General features: G+C 40.1%; 1 protein-coding gene across 1 annotated transcript in view; it reads right to left on the reverse strand.

Annotated features, from left to right (window-relative positions):
• CLIC4 (chloride intracellular channel 4) overlaps window positions 1–20108 on the reverse strand; it is a 59400-nt gene that overhangs the window by 14782 nt on the left and 24510 nt on the right. The window contains exons 2-3 of the mRNA XM_054012146.1: window positions 13127–13236; window positions 3418–3543 (exon numbers count right to left, since the gene is read on the reverse strand). Of these exons, the coding sequence (XP_053868121.1) occupies window positions 3418–3543; window positions 13127–13236 (236 nt within the window). The remainder of the gene's footprint in view (window positions 1–3417; window positions 3544–13126; window positions 13237–20108) is intronic.

The raw sequence follows: 20108 nt of genomic DNA on the forward strand, positions 1-20108 counted from the left end.
TAGCTTTCTACTGAAGTTATATTTAATATTTCTCATTTTAGGTATTAGTGCCCTTTTATTTTTTTCCCTAAAATATGAACCACATGTGTTCATATTATGTATTACTTGACTGCTGCCTATAGTGAGACTAGATATAAATTACATTTATAACACTAAAAATGTTTTCCATGTTTCTCTTCCCAAATGATACTGGCTACTCAACTGAGATTCAGTTGGTTAAAAAAAATTGCCATATATGTAGTTTCTTTTCAACTTTCATCTCCCAAACCAATAGCCACAAGACAGAGCAAATGACTACAGTCTTGTATTAAAAAAAACCTTACTAAGCTCTGTTGTAATGTAATTTGATCAGGAGAATCAAAACTAATTTGAAAATGGTTTATGAAAACCACGTTAAGCAATTAGGCATATTTTTGTTATCAAATATCTCTGTGCAAAGTAAACAGTAATACTGATGTGTGGGAAGCGTTTTGAAGAGAATTTGTCACTGTCTAGTGTTAATCAACTAGTTTAAATGAGAACTATGTTTGAAGTGAGCTTTGGAACCCTTCCAACAGTGCTAGAAGAACAGGGCCAAAAATCAATAGTGTTGTCCACAATGCACCACCACAATACCACCACCCACTCCCTTGTTGCTTTCCCCCAGAGGATTCTCCTACTAGTCACTTAATATCAAAATAAGGGATTTTAATAGCAATTTTTAATTCCCAGGTCCCTCCCTCTCATGGACTATCCTAAGGCTACGTCTACACTACGAACCTTACAGCAGGACAGTTGTACCACTGCAGCTCTGGTGCTGAAAGATCTCTTGTGTAGCCTCTCCATGCCGCTTTTGTCGGTGAAACTTATGTCGGTCGGGAGGGGAGGGTGGCTGTTTTTTCACACCCCTGATCAACAAGTTTTGCTGACAAAAGTGCTAGTGTAGACAAAGACCAAGGGTATGTCTACACTGCAATAAGAAGTGTGACTGCAGCAAATGCAGACATAGATCAAAACTAGTTTTGATCTAACTAGTTCAAAAAACAATAGCGATGAAGTCATGGCAGCATGGAGAGCAGCACAAGTAAGCCACTTCAGTACTTCCCCACGGCCTGGGTGGGGTTGCAGAGGCGTTATTGCTATTGTTGTCTGAGCTAAAGCTAGTTCAAAGCTATCTCAATGTTTACATGTGCTGCAGTCACATCTCTCATTGCAATGTAGACATACCTTAAGGATGAGCTCAACCCAGCTCTGATGTCATCTACCTCAAAGTTTGGATCCCAGTTTCTGATTTAACCCATTATATACAGAGAGGCCATTCACAGAAGTGTAACCCAGACTTTGAACACCCTCAGCGTTGACCGTTGAGATCCTGGGTTTTACTCAAGCCCACCTTTAACTGGAGACCACTAACTCTCCCATGACTCCTCCAAAATCGGTGCAAAACCCTGCAGATTATACATAGGGTTCACACCGTAGGTAAGGAGAGCACTTACAGTATTTTGCACAAAAAAGGGTGGTCAAGACTCAAGAGTGGTTTACAACATAAAATCCAACCAGAAAAAAAAATTAGATTAAAAAATAAAGTTGCTTTCTGATCAGCAAGAGACCGCTTTATTAGTGTACAGTAAAACAACCTCACTGGTAATCGATCAATCCCTTTTGACCTTCCTTTTTTCAGATGACTGAATAGACACAATGGCTCTTTTCTATTCCAAGAACAGCTTAAGGTGGACTGGTATGTTTGATGTTAATAGTTCTCAGCTTAAAGAAACAGACTTTTTGTAACCTTAACTTTCTGACCCTTTCCTATGTGGGATAAAAATACCTCAGTTCATTTACTCTTACATCTACATAGTGCCTGTCGCCCCAAAGAGATATTAAAATGCTTGCAGATGTTAATTCAATTCAAAACACGCTTAAAAGTGAAGTGTGTGTTTGGAAGAGAGAAGACTTGCCTTATGGACAGTCAAGTACATTAGCTGTCCAAATGTATTTTTTACTTGTAGAGAACTGGACAAGTCCTGCTTCAGATTCTCTTAAACCCCCCTGGGGTAGAGACTATAATTACATATTTCTGCTTTCTGGAGCAAGCATATAAAATCAAGCACATGGTGCTTTTAACATAATAGAAGGGGGGTTACAGTGGAAAGCTGCCCCCCTTATCACTGCAATCCAGTGCTCAGTGAATGGAAAGTTGGGCTCTATACACAGTAGAATAACTATAGGCAGCCATACACAGTCTGCTTTGCTCCGTTAGTCCTGCCAGCCCAAGGGAAAGGAGACATTTTTAAAAACATGTAACTTAAAAACCATCTGTCCCAGAAGATAAGTGGTCATTGACCTCAAGATTCCTAACAAGGGAAGAAAAAAAACTATGTGATGTTCCAGAAATCCTTCCTTTTCCTGAAGGCTCAGAGGAGAGAGAGAGAGCTCAGCTAGCAAGAGACTACCCATGTCTGATCAACACCATACCCTTTAAACTCCAACTGGCAGGCTATTTGATACAGTTTCCTGCTCTTGCACTATATAACCTAATGAATAGAACATGTATTCACATCTTTCCATCACAATTTTGACAGGCTTAAGGCTCAACCTTAGCCTCACATGCACATTTAGAAGTGGGGAGCATATCATTGTGTGTGGCAAGACAGGCCCAAGCCACAGAAAGTCTTGAAAAATCAGCTACTGCCAACTTGCACAGAAATATGATTGATTCTGCAATGATTATACAAGATTATCCTTTTTCTTATTCAATAAACTAGGAAGGAATGAGGAAAGACTTTCTAATGGAAAATATGCAAGTCACTGACATTTACCATCCTTACTTGAAATGAACTTTTCATTTGAACCAAAAGGCTGAATGCCACGTCATTTACTTCTAGAAGAATGCCTGCAAATGCAAATCTTGCAAAGACCATAGGCAGATCACCGGGAAATAGGTTTTCCTAAAGATTTAATGAATTGGTATCTAGTTCTGTGAAGTGGGGCCCCATTTTCAGTTACACGAGTACAATCTTATTAGCATGGCCTTCGTATCTTGCCTCCTTTCTAGCACACAGCCCCACCCTCAACCACCAAAAATGAAAAATATTCAGGCTCCAATATGCATTTATAAAACGATAACCACTAATTACAGATAATCTCTAGTCTATTTCCATGTTGATTTCTTCCTAAACGAATGGGTATTTATAAAAAATATGGTTTTTGGCCAAAATATTTAAGGCCTCAATCCATATTACAAAGATTCAGACTTTAGTTTGTTGATATGGAAAGCATCTTAAACTTGGTTAGCACTAATACTTGCACTATTTATTGCAGGTAGCTTCTCCATAAACAGGAATTTAAACAAAGCAACACCAACAACCCTGAGGCCAGACACCACACTACTGTTGCCAAATAACCTGTTTCCAAATACATTTTCCTCACAACACTTACTTGGGTGGACACAAGACATCTTCAAGGAACTCTTCAATCTTGTTCACATCTGTTTTCACTTCACCATTGTAGGTAATAAAGGGTGGATGAGTCCCTGGAGCCAAGTTCTGAAGGTCTGCTGGTTTCCTATGGTGCAATGCAAATGTGATACAAAACAATTTTAAAAGGAACAAGCGAGCACAGTACAGCCATGATCCCAGCTATCAATGCTACCTCTGATCATAGAGGTACTGCCTGAGGCCAAGCTCCGCGTGCCAGCTTTGCCCCCCCAGTAGAGTTAACAAGTGGTGCAACGATGCTTTCAGTAAGCAACAGCATATGAAAGGGAGTTCAATGCCTTGCAATTTCATGAGAATTACACTAGTAAAGTTTTTAATCTCAATGTATTTGTGATACTTCAAAATGTACTTTAATTCCTAATTAGCTGTTTTCAGATCTCTTTTGTAGGAACAGTAGAATACAGTAGAACCTCAGAGTTATGAACACCTCAGGAATGGAGGTTGTTTGTAATTCTGAAATGTTTGTAACTCTGAACAAACCATTATGGTTGTTCTTTCAAAAGTTTACAACAAAACATTCACTTAATACAGCTTTGAAACTTTACGGTGCAGAAGAAAAATGCTGCTTTTAACCATTCTAATTTAAATGAAACAAGCACAAGAACAGTTTCCTTACCTTATTTTTTTAAACTTCCCCTTTATATTTTTAGTAGTTTACGCTTAATACAGTACTGTACTGTATTTGCAGTTTTGGTTTGTGTTTGTTTTTGGGTCTCTGCTGCTGCCTGATTGCGTACTTCCAGTTCCAAATGAGGTGGGTGGTTGACTGGTCAGTTCGTAACTCTGGTGTTTAACTCTGAGGTTCTACTATATATAGTTATTTTGAGATGTTTAGGGTTGTAATTTCTTTCCTCACCTTCAGATCTGTTTTACCCTCAATGTATGTTGGTACATGGGGCAACCTGCATAGAACCTGTCTGCATCCCTAATACCTCTACTTCTCCACATCCAAATTTTTCCTAATGGATATAAATTAAACCAGAAATAAATTAAAACACCACACATGCCATTCTTTGCCAACAAAAAAAGCCATGCAGTAAGGAGAAAAATGTGCCCTACTATCAATCTAAGAATAGGAGGTGATTTTTTTTCTCCAAGTAAATATTGAGGAAAATAAGATTTTCCTGGAAAGAACCATGGACATGGGGTGAGAAGAAGAGGATATCACTGACTGGCACAGTCTTAAGTACTTGGATTCTATAGGGATGAGCAAGGCATCAAGTTAAATGGTTCAAGGTCTCTAAATTAAGTCTTTATAAAAAGACATTTGGTGACACCTCTTGCTTTCTGGGGTGTCTACCCACAATGCCTTTCATGCCGTATTTCTTGTCAAGCCTAGTCTATTTTATGGGCACTTGGCTGCTGCTCCTTTTCCCTTAGTTGGTAGTGGTGTAGTGGTGACAGCATGCGACATTGCAGGCACGCATCTAAAAGCTATGTGCCAGCTACACGTGCATCCGCCCACTCACATTCATTCTGACTTGCGTAATTTATTCCTTTCAACACAAGGTGTGTTTGCACATCTGCTATTTCATTTGTAGCATCAGACATAGGGAAGTAGAGGGACATTTAATGTTCGAGTGCAGAAGTTGAGAAGTTCAGGCAGGGGATGGGAATAAAGGATGCAGGCTCTGAATCCAAAGTGTCATCTAAAAATAGCTCCCTTCGAATTCTCTCCTATAAGAAACACCCATTGAATTCAGTACTTGCATGCTGGTGTGACAGTCTTAACGCAAACAGGAATTTCCATACTATGTGTCAACTCTTCATCAGTCTTCTAGCGGAAGTTAAATCCTGGACTGAAGCCAGTGATTCTTTATGGTCCACAATAGTTTCTTTGGCAAGCATAAATAGGAATTTGAGGTTATATTCATGCTCTAGATGATTTTAGGGTGCAATCTATAGCATGATTCTCAAATTAAAACCCTTGTCCATACTGCTCAGTGAAACTATGCTAGCAGCAGTAAGTGGAAAGAAGATGGTTTCAAACTGGTGTGGAGAAGCACAGAGGTGCATAGATAACACCTTTAAATTTAGTTAATCAAGCATACCTATAGTTACTGCAGTAATCTGAGACAGTGTAAATTCCTACAGAATTAAAAAGACAGGCTAGGATTTCATTCCCTGGCTACCGCACAAACCCTTTAACAGAGGAAGTAGCAATAGCAATAAAAAGGCTCTAATGCTTTGGCAGACGTACACAGAATCATTTGGCCTTGTGCTATAAGCATCCCTATGAATTACATGCAGCTAAAATTACATACAAAACTAAACTTCATTGTCAGTCCTCAAGCACCTCAGTGTTAAGATCAACACCCACTTTTAGGCCTGGTCCCCACTAAGTCCCCACTTCGGACTAAGGTACGCAAATTCAGCTATGTTAATAACGTAGCTGAATTCGAACTACCTTAGTCCGAACTTACCGTGGGTCCAGACGCGGCAGGAAGGCTCCCCCGTCAATGCCGCGTACTCCTCTCGGCGAGCTGGAGTACCGGCGCCGACGGCGAGCACTTCCGGGATCGATTTATCGCGTCTTAACCAGACGTGAGAAATCGATCCCAGAACATCGATTGCCTGCCGCCGGACCCTCCGGTAAGTGAAGACGTACCTGTAGTCTGGTGGCGTTTTAGTAAAGATGGCAGAAGTCAGATATTGAGGCAAGTTGTGGCAATTTTCATTTTCCAAGTAGTTCTCACTCATTGCAGAGTGCCATTAATATTTGCCCTTTGCCCCCCCATTGTTCTATGCCAGAGGGCTCTGCGAGTCAGTTCATACCTTAACCTTGTATTAAAATACAGCTCTGTACACCCGCAACAACTGCGGGAAGTCATCACGGCTCCCTTCCAATTTTGCACATCGACTAGATAACATTCCTTTTCGGGAATTTTTATTTTAAACAAATGCAGCCAAAACCACAGTACTTGCAATAATGCTATCAAGGAGAAGGTTTAATGTCAGAAACAGACAAGGCTTCACACTAATGAAATATCAAAAGGGAAGGTTTCTACATGATTTCAAATGACATTAAAGTAGTTTATTAGCTGCACTGTGTCCTTAAAACTGACATGAAAACAAAAGCATATGTGGAATAATGTATAGACACCTGTGCAGTATAGAATATTGGCTCAACAAAGCACGTTACACCCAAGGTGCTCAAAGCACTTTACAAATAAAACCTCAAATGCTGTGATGTTTGCCTCCTTCCATTTTACAAACGAGGTAACAGGCAACGAGTTTAAGGTCCAAGTTAGCCAGCACTGATCCGGGAATCGAATGCAGGAGTTATGACCCCCAGTTTGCTATGCTAACCATTAGTTCATGCTTATCTTACAAGCCACAACCTCAAACACTATTTGATTATCTCTGGGTACGTCTAACACTGCAGCTGACAGCATGCTTCCCAGCTCGGGCAGACAGACATGCACTAGCTCTGCTTGAGCTAGTGCGCCTAAGAGAGCAGGGTAGCTGGGTGCAGTATGGGTAGTGGCTCAGGCTAGCTGAGCATGTACGTACCTGGTGTTCTACGCAAGTTTGTACTCCGGCAACTCGCTGGTGCTGCTGCCTGTGCTATACCTGGCTGCACTGTTTTCAGTGCACTCGCTTCAGCAGAGATGGCATGTCTGTCTACCTGAGCTGGGAAGCACCTTCCCAGCTGCAACTAGAGGTACCCTATGAAAGCAGTGGCATGTCCTTAAAAGAGCTATCAGACTCTTCTCAGGCCACATGGCCTGCCTTTACTCCTTTGATGTTCAGAATAAGAGGTCAATGGTGTGCTTAAAAAGCTGTATCCCAGAAATTACAGAAAACAGTTTGGTTATAAATGACTTGACTGGATAGCAAGGTGGCCTAGTATTAGCCCTTATATGAAAATTGGTTTAGTATATATTGTGCCTAGGGGCTGCAACAGAAACCTTAAAAAAATTATTTTGTCTCTTTCATTGAGCTTCTAAAAAGTCACCATATTGATTTCTACTTTGATTTGCAGGTGTGGGCTATATGAAGTTTACAGCTCAGATCTATGTTAGAGCTTGTCTATATGGAGCCTTACTCTGCACCAGCTGGGATGCAACTTCTAATGAGCACCAATGTGTTGCACACTAACTGGCCCATGTGTTTGAAACAGGACTACATTAATGCGCATAAGCAAACTTTTAGCATGCACTAGCAGGGTCCATGTGGGCCAATTAGAATTTACACCCCAGCTGGTGCAGACTAAAGCACAGCATAGACAAGCCCTTATTAAGAGCAATTTGTCCATTTAATTATCTGGTGACAACTGAAATCAAGTCTGGCTATTTACCACATTTTAGGAAAGTAACCTTGTCTGCACTCGAAGGTTAACATGGACTACGGTAGGTGTGAATTTAAAGCACAAAAGCGGCTCCTAATCGTGTCCAAGGGCTTGTCTTCACTACCCACCTGGATCAGTGGGTAGAAATGGATCTCTCGGGGAACGAATTATCGCATCTCGTCAGGATGCGACAATCGATCCCCGAATCAATGCGCGTACTCCACCAGCGCAGGTAGGAGTAAGCGCCGTCGACGGGGGAGCCACAGCGGTCGATTTGCCGCCGTCCTCACAGCGGGATAAGTCGGCTCGGATATGTCGAATTCAGCTACGCTATTTGCATAGCTGAATTTGTGCATCTCCCCCCCCTCCCCCCCAGTGTAGACCTAGTCTACGTGTAGACACTTATTCCAGAACGCTTGCTTCAGAATAACTGTCCACACACTGAGTTAATCAGGAACAACTCTCTGTGTATACAAGCCCTTAAAGTTGAATAGCATAGTAAAAGCCGGGGCAGTGGGTTAGCATGATTGAGTAGTGTTTGTCTGACATGCTGAAGCAAATCTCCAAGCAGCACTGGTATAAATACATTAGTAAAAAGGAAACCTTCCCCCACCTTACACAGGCTATTGAAGGCGTTATTTTATGTATGGGCAGTCCTTGAATGTTTAGGGGTGGAGGTTAATTATGGATTGGGTGTCAATTTTATAAATTTGAAGAACAGTTTAAAAATCAAATCTCAAAGGTATAAACTAATGCTCCCAAACAGGATTTCTAAATGAAATTGAACACACGCTTGCCTTGAATTTTATTACAAGATTAACAGTTTTTATACTGCAGCCTTGCTCCAGTCATCAGAACAAATTAAATTTCTGCACATAAAAAGTTGTGTTACTGAAAAGGGAAAGAATAGAGCCTCTGTCTTTGACTGCACAGAAGAAAGAAATGTATGGCCTCACTGAAATGCTGGCATGTCTCATTTAATTCAGTCTGTGTGCATATTTTCTCTTGTGCCCCTAGTAACTAATAGTTGAACTGAGAACTGCCAAATATTCTTTTGTTTGAACAGTACTATATTTGACACAATTTAGGAAAGGAAAATACACATCATACAAAGTAAATCAAATAAAAGACAGTTTTTCTGGTGTGTCCCAAAGTTACTTGTTTGTGAACTTTTGTACCAAACCATGACCTGCTAAGACAACCACAGAATTGAATTAGAGCTCCCGTAGATCTTTCATTTAAGGCCAAACACTGACCTTACAGTGTCAAAAATTAGTTACTGCAAACTAGGCCTGCTATTGTACACAAATTGTATTGTACTGCCAAGCAAGAGGATGGTTTGCTAGTATACCCACAATTTCTAGGTTAGTGAGATAAATTAATGAGTGAAAAGTTCTTAGCACCTAACTTTCACAACAAGTTTGTGGCTCTCCATAACGGGACAAAACAGGGGTAGCAAAGTTTGGAAAGTGAAGCTTAAGAATATGTACAGCATGTTAAACTTGGGGGGGGGGGGGGAGAGAGTATAAAAGAGCATATGATAGTCATTGAATGCTGTATTCCTGGAAGCCATTCCTAATGGCACTATTATGAATATGAAGACAAATGCAAGCACCCATTCTTATCTTGGTAAATGGTAGAAAACTTCCATGTAAATAAGGCTACAATTTAATCAAAACATTCAACTACTCTTATGTGCCATGTGGCACTACTGCTAGGCATTTGGTAATCCAGGCACACAGATCAACAAGTTAACAGCAAAATATGCATTTCTGTACCCTTATTTTGAACATTTTTTTAACACAAAGGTTTAACTTGATAGCCCACCTCTATTCAAGATTTTAATTACTTGTAGTGACTGCAGATGTGTCCCTCTATCACAGAGCACACATCCATCACTATAAGGTCAGATACAAAACAAAATTCCAGCTGCTTTACTCTAATCCTATTTCTCAGTTTTGAATCTACTTCGCGTTTTTTCCCCTAAATCAAAACCTAGAGAACTAGAAGGAAAGACTTGTTAGGATGGAGACAGAATACTTTAAACCTCTTGCAATCAAGTTAAACCGGAAATTTCTTTCCATTAATGCCCAGATGTGAAGGGTATAGAAAAACAATGCAATCTGAACAGAAATCTTTTGCATTTCTAATTACGCATCTGACATGAGTAGAAGTGACCCAGATGCTTATAAATACATAATGATTCTATTAACACGGTCCTCTAATTTTTTTTCCCCAGAAGTTGCACTGGGTTTTTAAAGTATGCAATCAATAAAAGCAATGGGAACCCAGAGCTAAAACCCTGTAGAAGTTTATGGTCTGTTTTGGAGGGTCTGCAAGCCACACAAAATTAAATGGAAGATTCAGTACAAGTTTGTGAGAGTTGGAAGCAACACCCATGTTTCCAAAGAAATCCTATCCAGCCCAAAGAACTTTATAACATTGCTACAAATGACTTTTCTTTTAAATGTGTCCTGTCTCATGGCTGCATAGAGGAAAGTGAATACCTACACTGGATTACCAGTATGGAGTTAACCTCAATCTGTGGTGCTAAAAGGTTTCTGTTCCAATTCTGGCAATATTAACAAAAGCCAAAGCAAACTAGTTGGTTATTAGAAATAAAGTTCAGGATGTCTCATGCTGGCCTCCTTTTGCCACACTTTTTTAAAAAGCTCTGACAGCAATATCCATGTATTTCTTTGGTTTTACTTTTAGGCAAACAATATATTATGTTCTTTACTCCCAATAGAAAAAATTAAGTCTGTAATTAATATTAAAGTCTAGAATGCCATAGGCTTTCCCTTCTTCTGCCACTTCAAAGTTAGCCAAATTAATAAACATTTGTTTTCAACCCAGATTAGTTTTTATGACAAAACTTACTTTGTGCCACATACTAAAACAAAGCTCTACTGAACTTAACATTAGGTAACCCAGTGGTCAGAGCCAAGGCCTGGGAAATCAGGATACCTGGTTTTGTTTCTGGCTCTGCCATCATTTGGTTCTGCATGTCCTTTGAGCTAGTCATTTCATTTCTGCACTATAGTTTCTCCATCTATAAATGGGCATAGATTGATATAGCCGTAATATTTGTAAAGTGCTATATAAGAGAAGACTATATTACATTGGATTTCTACTCATTCTCCTATTGGGAAAGTGTTTCTCCTACCAATGCAAGTTTGTGAAAAATGCCATCTTTGTTTTTATTATGTGATGATAGCAAGGCTTATCTTAGAGATCTGAAAAGGAGGATTCAAAGTTGGCCCCCACAATCTGCAATTACCCAAAACTCATGGGTAGTTTGCCTGTAGGTCAGATGATCTTTAGGATCCATCCAATGATTCTTCATTTGGCAAAATTCCTTTGTAATGAATTATGAAGCAATTCTTATTTGTACAACACCATATGTAAACAACTAAGTTATGCAGTAAGAGTACATTATAAAATCATTAACAACCAGACACAATCCAAGTGCAAGGGCCATTCCATACTGGCTACTTTTTCTAAATTATAGATTTTCATAATCTTTCATTACTGATTGTGCTGCATATTTATTATCCCACAATACAATTAGCCATTGAAAGTGAGTATTGTAAGAGACTAACTTATTAGTATGTTCTTTAAAGAAACTGGATAGGAAAAATTCATCTGTTCTAGGAAATATTAAGAGTGTGTACCTGGTGACAAAATATTTTTTAATTATACTGAGTGATTTCCTGTGTGGTAGGGTATAGAAAGCCCTTCCAACTTTCACGGTCACCCAATACAAATGTTTAGGTATGCTGGAAATCTAAGGAAGCTATAACCACATTGATTGTGTATCGGGGGTAGCCGTGTTATTCTGTATCCACAAAAACAACAAGGAGTCCGGTGGCACCTTAAAGACAAACAGATTTATTTGTGTATAAGCTTTCGTGGGTAAAAAACCTCACTTCTTCAGATGCATGGAGTGAAAATTACAGATGCAGGCATTATATAATGACACATGAAGAGAAGGGAGTTACCTCACAAGTGGAGAGCCAGTATTGACAGGGCAAATTCGAGCAGGGTGGATGTGGTCCACTCCCAATAATAAATGAGGTGTCAATTCCAGGAGAGGCAAAGCTGCTTTTGTAATGAGACAGCCACTCCCAGTCCCTATTCAAGCCCAAATTAATGGTGTTAAAGTTGCAAATGAATTTTAGTTCTGCTGTTTCTCTTTGAAGTCTGTTTCTGAAGTTTTTTTGTTCAAGTACAGCTACTTTTAAATCTGTTATAGAACCTCCAGGGAGATTGAAGTTTTCTCCTACTGGCTTTTGTATGTTACCATTCCTGATGTCCGATTTGTGTCCATTTATTCTTGTGTGTGTCATTGATCATATAATTCCCACTAAGATATACTCCATTCAGCCCTTGTTAATAAGAGCCAGGAATATATAAAGTGATCTGTGTGACACAATATACTTTATTTTGTACCCTATTTACAGCATACACTACAGATGACTTGGCAAGCAAGTGCATATTTCTCTCCTAGCTCACAGATACAATATTTGATTCTAGGTTACTGTCCTGTGTTTGTCTCACTCTAACCAGAATTGCGTTGAGCCACTCATACTAAAAGGACAATGCCTTTGAGGTTCAGGGCATTAAAGATATTAACTCAACCGGGGATGAAGCTGCAAAAAAGGAAATTTTGCTGAAAATTTGCCAAGAGCTTCATTTTTTGTGTGTCATGTGTGATAATTTAGTCATACACATACAATTCAGTGTCTCACACAGGAATATGATTGGCCTGTTAATGAAGCATTGATCATCTAAGCCTTTGTGCATGGCAAAAGTTTTCCAGATAAATAATCAAGCAAACATAGCACATTAAAAATAAAAGACACAAAAGTTACTGGGGTGTTGAGACCAATCTCCACATCTCAGAAAGGTCAGTAAATATAGGAATTTGTTCATAACGGAAAGAGATTGAATCAGCTTCTCAAACTGCGACTGGATTATAAGCCACTTATCTATAGTCCCTGTTTAAATCAGTGTCCTATGTTACTTGTCCAGTTAAGGCAGCATCCACTAACATGTCTTCCCATGAGTTAGCTTTACAGAAGCCATCACTGGACATTATTGAAAGCCAGCTTTAAACAGATGCGAGAACTCAAATCGGGCAAGACCTTGCAACCATCATGCAGTGACACACACCGTCAAATAAGTATTCGACCGTAAGTGCTTTAGAGAATATACCCATGGCCCGGTGATTGCAGTAAGAAGTCAGTCATGTTTGAAATAAGATGTACCTAAGTAAAATTTGGAAGCCTTAGACCTACACACATCGGATTGAGAAATGAAACTACTGTACATTTGGCAGAGAAACAAGGTTTCTTACCTCTTCAAGTCAACGGTTGTGACACTAAACACTACTCCCTTGAGCCACAGAATCATGAAGAGTCTCTGGGAAAAGGGACAGTTCCCTATGCTTTCACCATCACTGCCAGCCTGTGAAAGAGAAACAGGTCATTAATATCAAAGGGTACCAGTAGGTGCACCATCCATTCTAGGTCACACACACACACACACACCATTACTGGAAGCTCCTGAAATAAAACCAGAGACTCAGTAGTAAGGTCTATGACGAAGTTTTACTCATCATGTCGGCCCCATGCCGGTATTACACAGCACTCAACTCCCAGAGTCTCATCCTGACTAGCACTGGGTTCAGAGTAAAGGCTGCGAAGGATTCTCTGGGAGCAGTCCTTTGGCTGTTCCAAAGTCCTGCTCAGGTACCTGGATGGATATCTTCAGGCTATTACCATACAATCCCCAACAGAGGGGATTCCTCAGCATGTTTTAAATGAAAATTTCCATAATTGTTGAGTTTACCATCCTTCTTAGTATAGTGCATGAAAAACAGATTTAAAAACAGTATTAAAAATATTTCTATTAGACATCTGTCTTTCATTTTATCCTTTAACCCTCTGTGGCAGGGAGCACTCCCAATCCTATTGCACTTAAATGGCTAGTGGTAGAACTTCCAGATTGGCTACATTGGGGATTGAATGTACACGCTGAAGTATTATTTGTATTCAAGAATATCCTACAGAGTGTTAGGTGCTGTCCACACAGGTAAGGCAAAATTCCTGTTCCAAGGAGTTGCCATCTAAGATAAGCAACATATGAAGGATGGGAATAGAGGGATAAGCCATACCATCAAAATGATATATTCTGCTTCCCAGCTTCCCCTCTAACTCACCAAGGTTAGTAGTTTAATTTCTCACAGGAGCCATGGTAGAAACAGATATTGACGATAAGGGAGTTGCTTTATGAGTCAGTTTCCATGTGAAAGGCTGTCTCAAACACAAGGTTTCAGTTTGAATCCAACACAGACTGGTAGCGATTGAAAGTTATCACCTGATGGCTGGTCAGTGGTCTGCATAAAACCACGTTGGGGGGTGATGGTCTCAGTCTCATTTACAAAGGACAGATGTTTATCTCACAAAATCATCAGAACAAATGGAACCCCAACTGACTTCCTCAAAGGGGGGGGGGGGGGGAAGAGAACTGTATAAGCCATTGACGTTGAACCCTCTCGCCCCTAGAAGTCACAGTGAGGAACAAACAGGGCAGGGAGGAGAAATTGCATTGCTGCTGCTTAAGCAATATATGCATTTTAATCTCACAAGGGTATACAAGACTTTCTACTCTCCCTCCCATCTGGCAGGGCAGCACCATGCAAACCTCCGCTCTCCCATATGCTGGTGATGTGACTTATAAATACATTCAGGAGTGTAAGAGGATAGTGAGCATTAAAAAGGAGCATGAGAGATTCACTTGCCACACACATCTCCATCCTAAATAAGATGCCAACAAGGGAAAAAGCTGCAGCTAACTCTTAAAATCCTAGCTCTTGCCCGGGCACTGGTTTGTTGTGCTCCCAATGACTCAAAGGAAATAAGCAGCGAGGGATCATTAAGGAGAGGTATGAAATGCATGCCTCCTCTGGGAGTATAAACTTGGATGCCTGCATCTGCTTTGTTTGTTGCCAAGTTGCTTTTTTATTGGTCAGTTGTTGTGACCAATGTACAATGATTCTTTGCAACAAAGGCAGGACTGGCATTTTAGTAGAGATGTGAATTATACTGAGGTTTTGCATACTTATAAAGCTGACTAACCTATTTGCTTCTCATTTCCTTCAATGACTGTGTATGGATATTTTTAAACAGTTTTTGATGTACATAAAAATAGCTCATCTTTCAAATATTAGATGATTCAAGAGCTTTTTAACAGTAAGTGGCAACTAAACTTCTTCTCGGGAACACATCTTTTGATGGCAACATTCCAACAGATAATTCTACGTTGACCTTTCCACTTATTTCCCTTCTTTTGGGGTGAATTGCTATAGTAATGTTCTACCCCATTTCTGCTACCCCTCATCGAGTGAGTAGTACTGCAGGTCAGCCAATTTCAACTAGTGACTATGCATCTCGATTATATTGTGGATCTTCTGAGGAAAGGCAAGACTCACTATCTGCAGTCATAAGTGACATCATGGTAAGACTATCTTCACCCATACATCACAGGAACAATTTTCATACAGACAGTATTTTAGCACAACAAGGATCCATTGCATGATCACAATAAGGCACTCCACAGCAGCATGCAATGATTTCGTCTCATGATTGCTTTGCTAGGACAATGAATTTATGCACATACGTACAGCTTAAGTAATGTTACATTTTTAGTGGTCTCTAGAAAAATTCCCAGACAAGAGAGACAAGGTTATAAACAGAAATCTATTAAAACATTTGAACTTTGTAGTTAAACATTGAAAAGTCAGGTAATTAGAACACTGGACCAGAAGTACAAGAAAGAAAACCCTAAGTGTTAAAAAGTCTAGAAGTAATCTTAAGGTTTCATTATCAATCTTAGGGATTTCTGGTCACTAAATTCCTTTATTTGTAAGGTAAGAAATAGAAGTACATCTAAAGTTCACCATTAGAAGTATTCGGTTTTTAAATTTGAAAAAGTTTTATCCTACCTACCTCTATAAGTCATCTAACAAAAATAAAATCATTGAACTGTTGCCAACTCATGACTATCACAAGTCCAGCTAGATTTGGAGTTTTTCTTGAAGTCCCAGCTCCTGGACTCAAGACTATACAAGAATCTCAGTTTTTATTTTAAAATGTAAGTTTCTAAACATGAGTTCTGTAGACCAGCTCGAAGACTAGAAAGCAATTGAAAACAAAATGTTTTTTTAAAACCTCACGATAAACTAATCTTATGATTTTGAGGGACTCTTGATTTTTAACACTCTATAGTGGTCATGGTGTATCTGCCATCTGGGAATAGGCTACAGTAGAAAGTCCTCCCCAGGGAGCCTTTCCTACATGGAGGAAAAGCTCCCTGGGGAGGACTTTCTACTGTAGCTTATTCCCAGATGGAAGTTTTGCAAAAAGCTTTGCTACTGTAATGTTCAGTCATTGCACTGGGCGGAGTTTCTTAATATAGATCCACTTCAATGATGTTTATAAGCTCAGAAAAGTATCCTCACTCTGGGAGCTCTTATGAACACTAAAGACCCAAATATGCGGTAAGAACTGGTACCCGAAAGACCCACCGGGTACTGACAAGCTGCAGCACTTCTGCTCTACAGAAACAGTGGTTCTTGGACTCAGTGGTTCTGATCCTGTAAAACTGAATGCCTGCATCACTCCCAGCCTGCAAACAGCATGAAGTTCATAGAGTTCACAAGTCAGTAAACAACTGCAGAAGTATCAGTAATCATTCAAACATTCCAAAACTCCTCAGAGGCACAAACCCCCAAATAAGGACACTTGAACAAACAGAGTTTGGAATCTGCAGACCAAGCCACTTTTCAGACAGGATGTTGCAAGAGAGACCAGAACATTCTGCAACTAGTAAAATACTTATGAACGTTTTAAAAATCAGAAGTACCACGAGCTTCTGGAAGAAGGCCTCTAGAAATTTCAGGTGGAGTTAGTTTATTGTACTTTAACACACACAAAGCTAGAAAGGAGTCACAAATCTGGTTTATAATGGAGACCTAGCTACAGCCTTAACTGCAAAGCTTGTACTAGGACTCCATCATCAGAGCGCAGTAATGATACCCAACTTCAACATCCCCTTTTCTCAGCATTTCTCCTCAAACACTAGTCTCATTACCACAAATATCCCTTTTGTCAGGCTGCCCCATCCTTTTGAATTATTTGCTACAGAAGGGACAGATAAGACCGTTTTAGTCACCATTTTACCATCATCATGTAGGATTTCAAGGAAGAGATAAAGACAAAACCCAGGCTAAAGAACTGCAGATTGTTCCTCCTTAGAATAGCTCAAAAGTAAGTAATCAGTACACTGGAGAGATGAGATTTTAATGTATGCCAGTGGGAATGTAACTCCTATGATACTGAAACATTAAAAGTCTCTGTAAACAGCTCACCTCCTCCCATGACAGTAAACAGCAAAGAGCTACTCCTAAGGGAATGAACAGTATACTTTGGTCAGAGAAGCTGCAAACTAGCTTCTCACCACTAACATTTTCATTTAAAAGTATTAGTTTCTGTAGGTCTCACTGCACTAGTTTAACTGTTTGATTTCTCAGGCCCCTTTGATAGGAGGAGAATGGACTAAGCAGAAGGCCCATATAATCAAACTATGCCAAAATACTAAACAAATCCACAGAGCTATTCTACTGTGTACATGTAAAAATTGTTCAACATTCCATCAAATGACCTTCACTGATGAAGTTATATAAAGATGTTCCTATATCATAACATACTGGTGGGTAAATTTGACAGAATGATTGTGCCCCCAGGATCAGCACTCACTATACTCTTTAGCCAATTTCAGACAAGAGTGCTTCTTTATGGATAGAGGGATCTCTAACACATGCTATCACCGTGGCAGTTAAATTCATGTCTTATGCCTTGTTTCTACCGGTGGCTTTTGCACAGATATAGCTACGTGAATGCAGTTGCAATGGGGCAAACCTCTACTGTAGATGCACACCAGCGTAGACTTTACACATAGCTGTAGCTGTACTGGTGCAAAGAAGTATGCCTGGTCTAGACTACAATGTTAGGTCGACAGAAGCTGCCTTACGTCAACCTAGCTGTGCATGTGTCTATACTTCAATTTGTTTCCCACCAATGTAAATGCCCCTTTATGCTGACAAAGTAACACAACCTTCCCAAGTAGCACTGAGCCGTGGTCAAAGCAGCACGAGTGCAGACACTGTTACCTATGTCGACCCTAGCAGTCTGCCAGCAGCTGTCCCACTATGCTTGACACTGATCACTCTGGTCACAACTGTGAACTCCATTGTCCAGGGGTTGTGGAGTCTGGAAGCCGCTGCACATTTTTGAAATGCCTTTTTCTCATCATCCGCCTGGGCAAGCACATCTAGCAGCCCTCCCTTGCTTTGTGCAACTGCCCAGCCCACCAGGCAGGCTACATGCTCCAGATGCGCTCTGGCCTTGAGTAGATAGAAGATATTGGATCTCCTGGGCCTGCAGGAAGAAGAGGCTGCCCAAGCACAGCTATGGACCAGCTGTCGAAATGCGGACATCTATGAGCAGGTTGCATGGGGGATGCAGGAGAAAGGATATGACAGAGCAGTGTCACGTGAAAGCAAAGGAACTGTGGCAGAACCAGAGAGGCCAACAATCAATCTGGTACCGAACCGTAGACCTGCTGCTTTTTTAAAGGGCTGCATGCCATACCTGGCAGAGACCCCATGACCACAGCACCATGGATACCTCCAAGGAGCCCAAGAAACTCGTCCCTGGTGTGAACAGCCAGAACTACTACTAGAAATAGTTCCTTCCATTTGTATCCAACTACACGAGTCTTTTACCATGTCAATAACTCAAAGGAGTTGCAGGATCAAACATGTTACAGTTTACCCAGCATAGCAGCATTTGGGCTAGTTTTTACTTACAGCAGTCTCCCTTTCAAGAGTTATTTTGCCCAGTATGTTCAAGATTCCAACGGTCTAGAACTATTCCCAATTCACTGAAAAGCTGGTAATATTCCTTCCTCTTCACTTTTTGCAGAGGGTCCCAATCTTCCTTCAACTAGTAGAGAAACTGTTTCATGTAGCATGTTTGGCCAAAAGCCTTCTCTATATGTGGACTGAGAAAACCCTTCAATTACACAGCTTTACCTTGGGCTCTAGTAGAGGAGACAATCACTTGGACTTTCCTACATGCCTTAAATGCATGGAAGATCCCTCCCACCAGATGAAGTATATTCCTGAATACTAGTCCCAGTGTAGGTAACTGAATCCACTATCTATTGGCAGTTTCGTCAAGGATGTCCAAGATATAGGATTGCTTCTTAAATCCCATTGCTCCAAACTGGCATTCTGAGGATGCAGAAACACAGTTCTGATGCGTAACACGCAGGCATCTGTACAGGACTTTATTTCACAAGTCAACTTGGTGATCATAAAAAATTAAGTCTCACTTCACATAAGGAAGGGATATAGTCTAGTGACTACAAGAGGGGACTGAGTAAGGGCTCGTAGGCTCATTTGTGTGCCATACAACTTGTGACTTTGGACAAGGTCACTCCCCCTCTGTGCCAAAAATGTAAGGTTTATCTCATAGGTGTGCTGAGAAGATTTGTAAAGTGCTTTGAAATCAGATGAAAAAGCCACAGTTTGCTGAGTGTACCAAACTAGAATGGCCAGGTTTGAAAACTGATAATTTAAAACTGCAAAAAAAAATTACAGCAAAGAGATTTTGTAATTTAAAAAAAAAAAAATCAAATCAAAGGATTGGCTATGAAAATGTCAATCTGTGCGAGAAGTTACAGCTCAAGAAAAGGTGCCAAGAAACCATTAGCCTTGGCAGTCTCTGCTGCCTGTCAGCCTGATAGAAAGGAGTAGTAACATTCAGCTCCAAAATGATGCACTGAGGGTGCAGAAAAGAATTTTAATGTTAATGACTTGCAGATGTAAAGCATTTCATATCTCACAATCTCTAAAATTTATCAGCTGTGAAACTGGAACTGTTCAAAAGAAGCACAGTGCTGGATGGAAGGCCACGTCTTCCATCACTTCAGTTTTAATTCCACTGTAGAATTTCATGCATCGATAGTGAAAGATTACAAGAGTTGCAACTGGAATAGACAAATCTCAAGTGCAGCAAATAGTTTTGTTTAATAAGATCACCATTGGGAGGGAACTAAGATTAGTCAGTTTGGAACCCAAAGCAGGACTGCTTTTATATCTAGCTCACAGGTCTGAAACTGTCAGGATCTTAGTTAAAAACCACTGAAGTTCACCAAAACAAATCTTAGAAATTTGAAACTATTCCAATCATTATTTCAAATATTTACTCATA

This window comes from Malaclemys terrapin, chromosome 22 (assembly GCF_027887155.1).
Source record: "Malaclemys terrapin pileata isolate rMalTer1 chromosome 22, rMalTer1.hap1, whole genome shotgun sequence".
NCBI classification, from domain to species: Eukaryota; Metazoa; Chordata; order Testudines; family Emydidae; genus Malaclemys; species Malaclemys terrapin.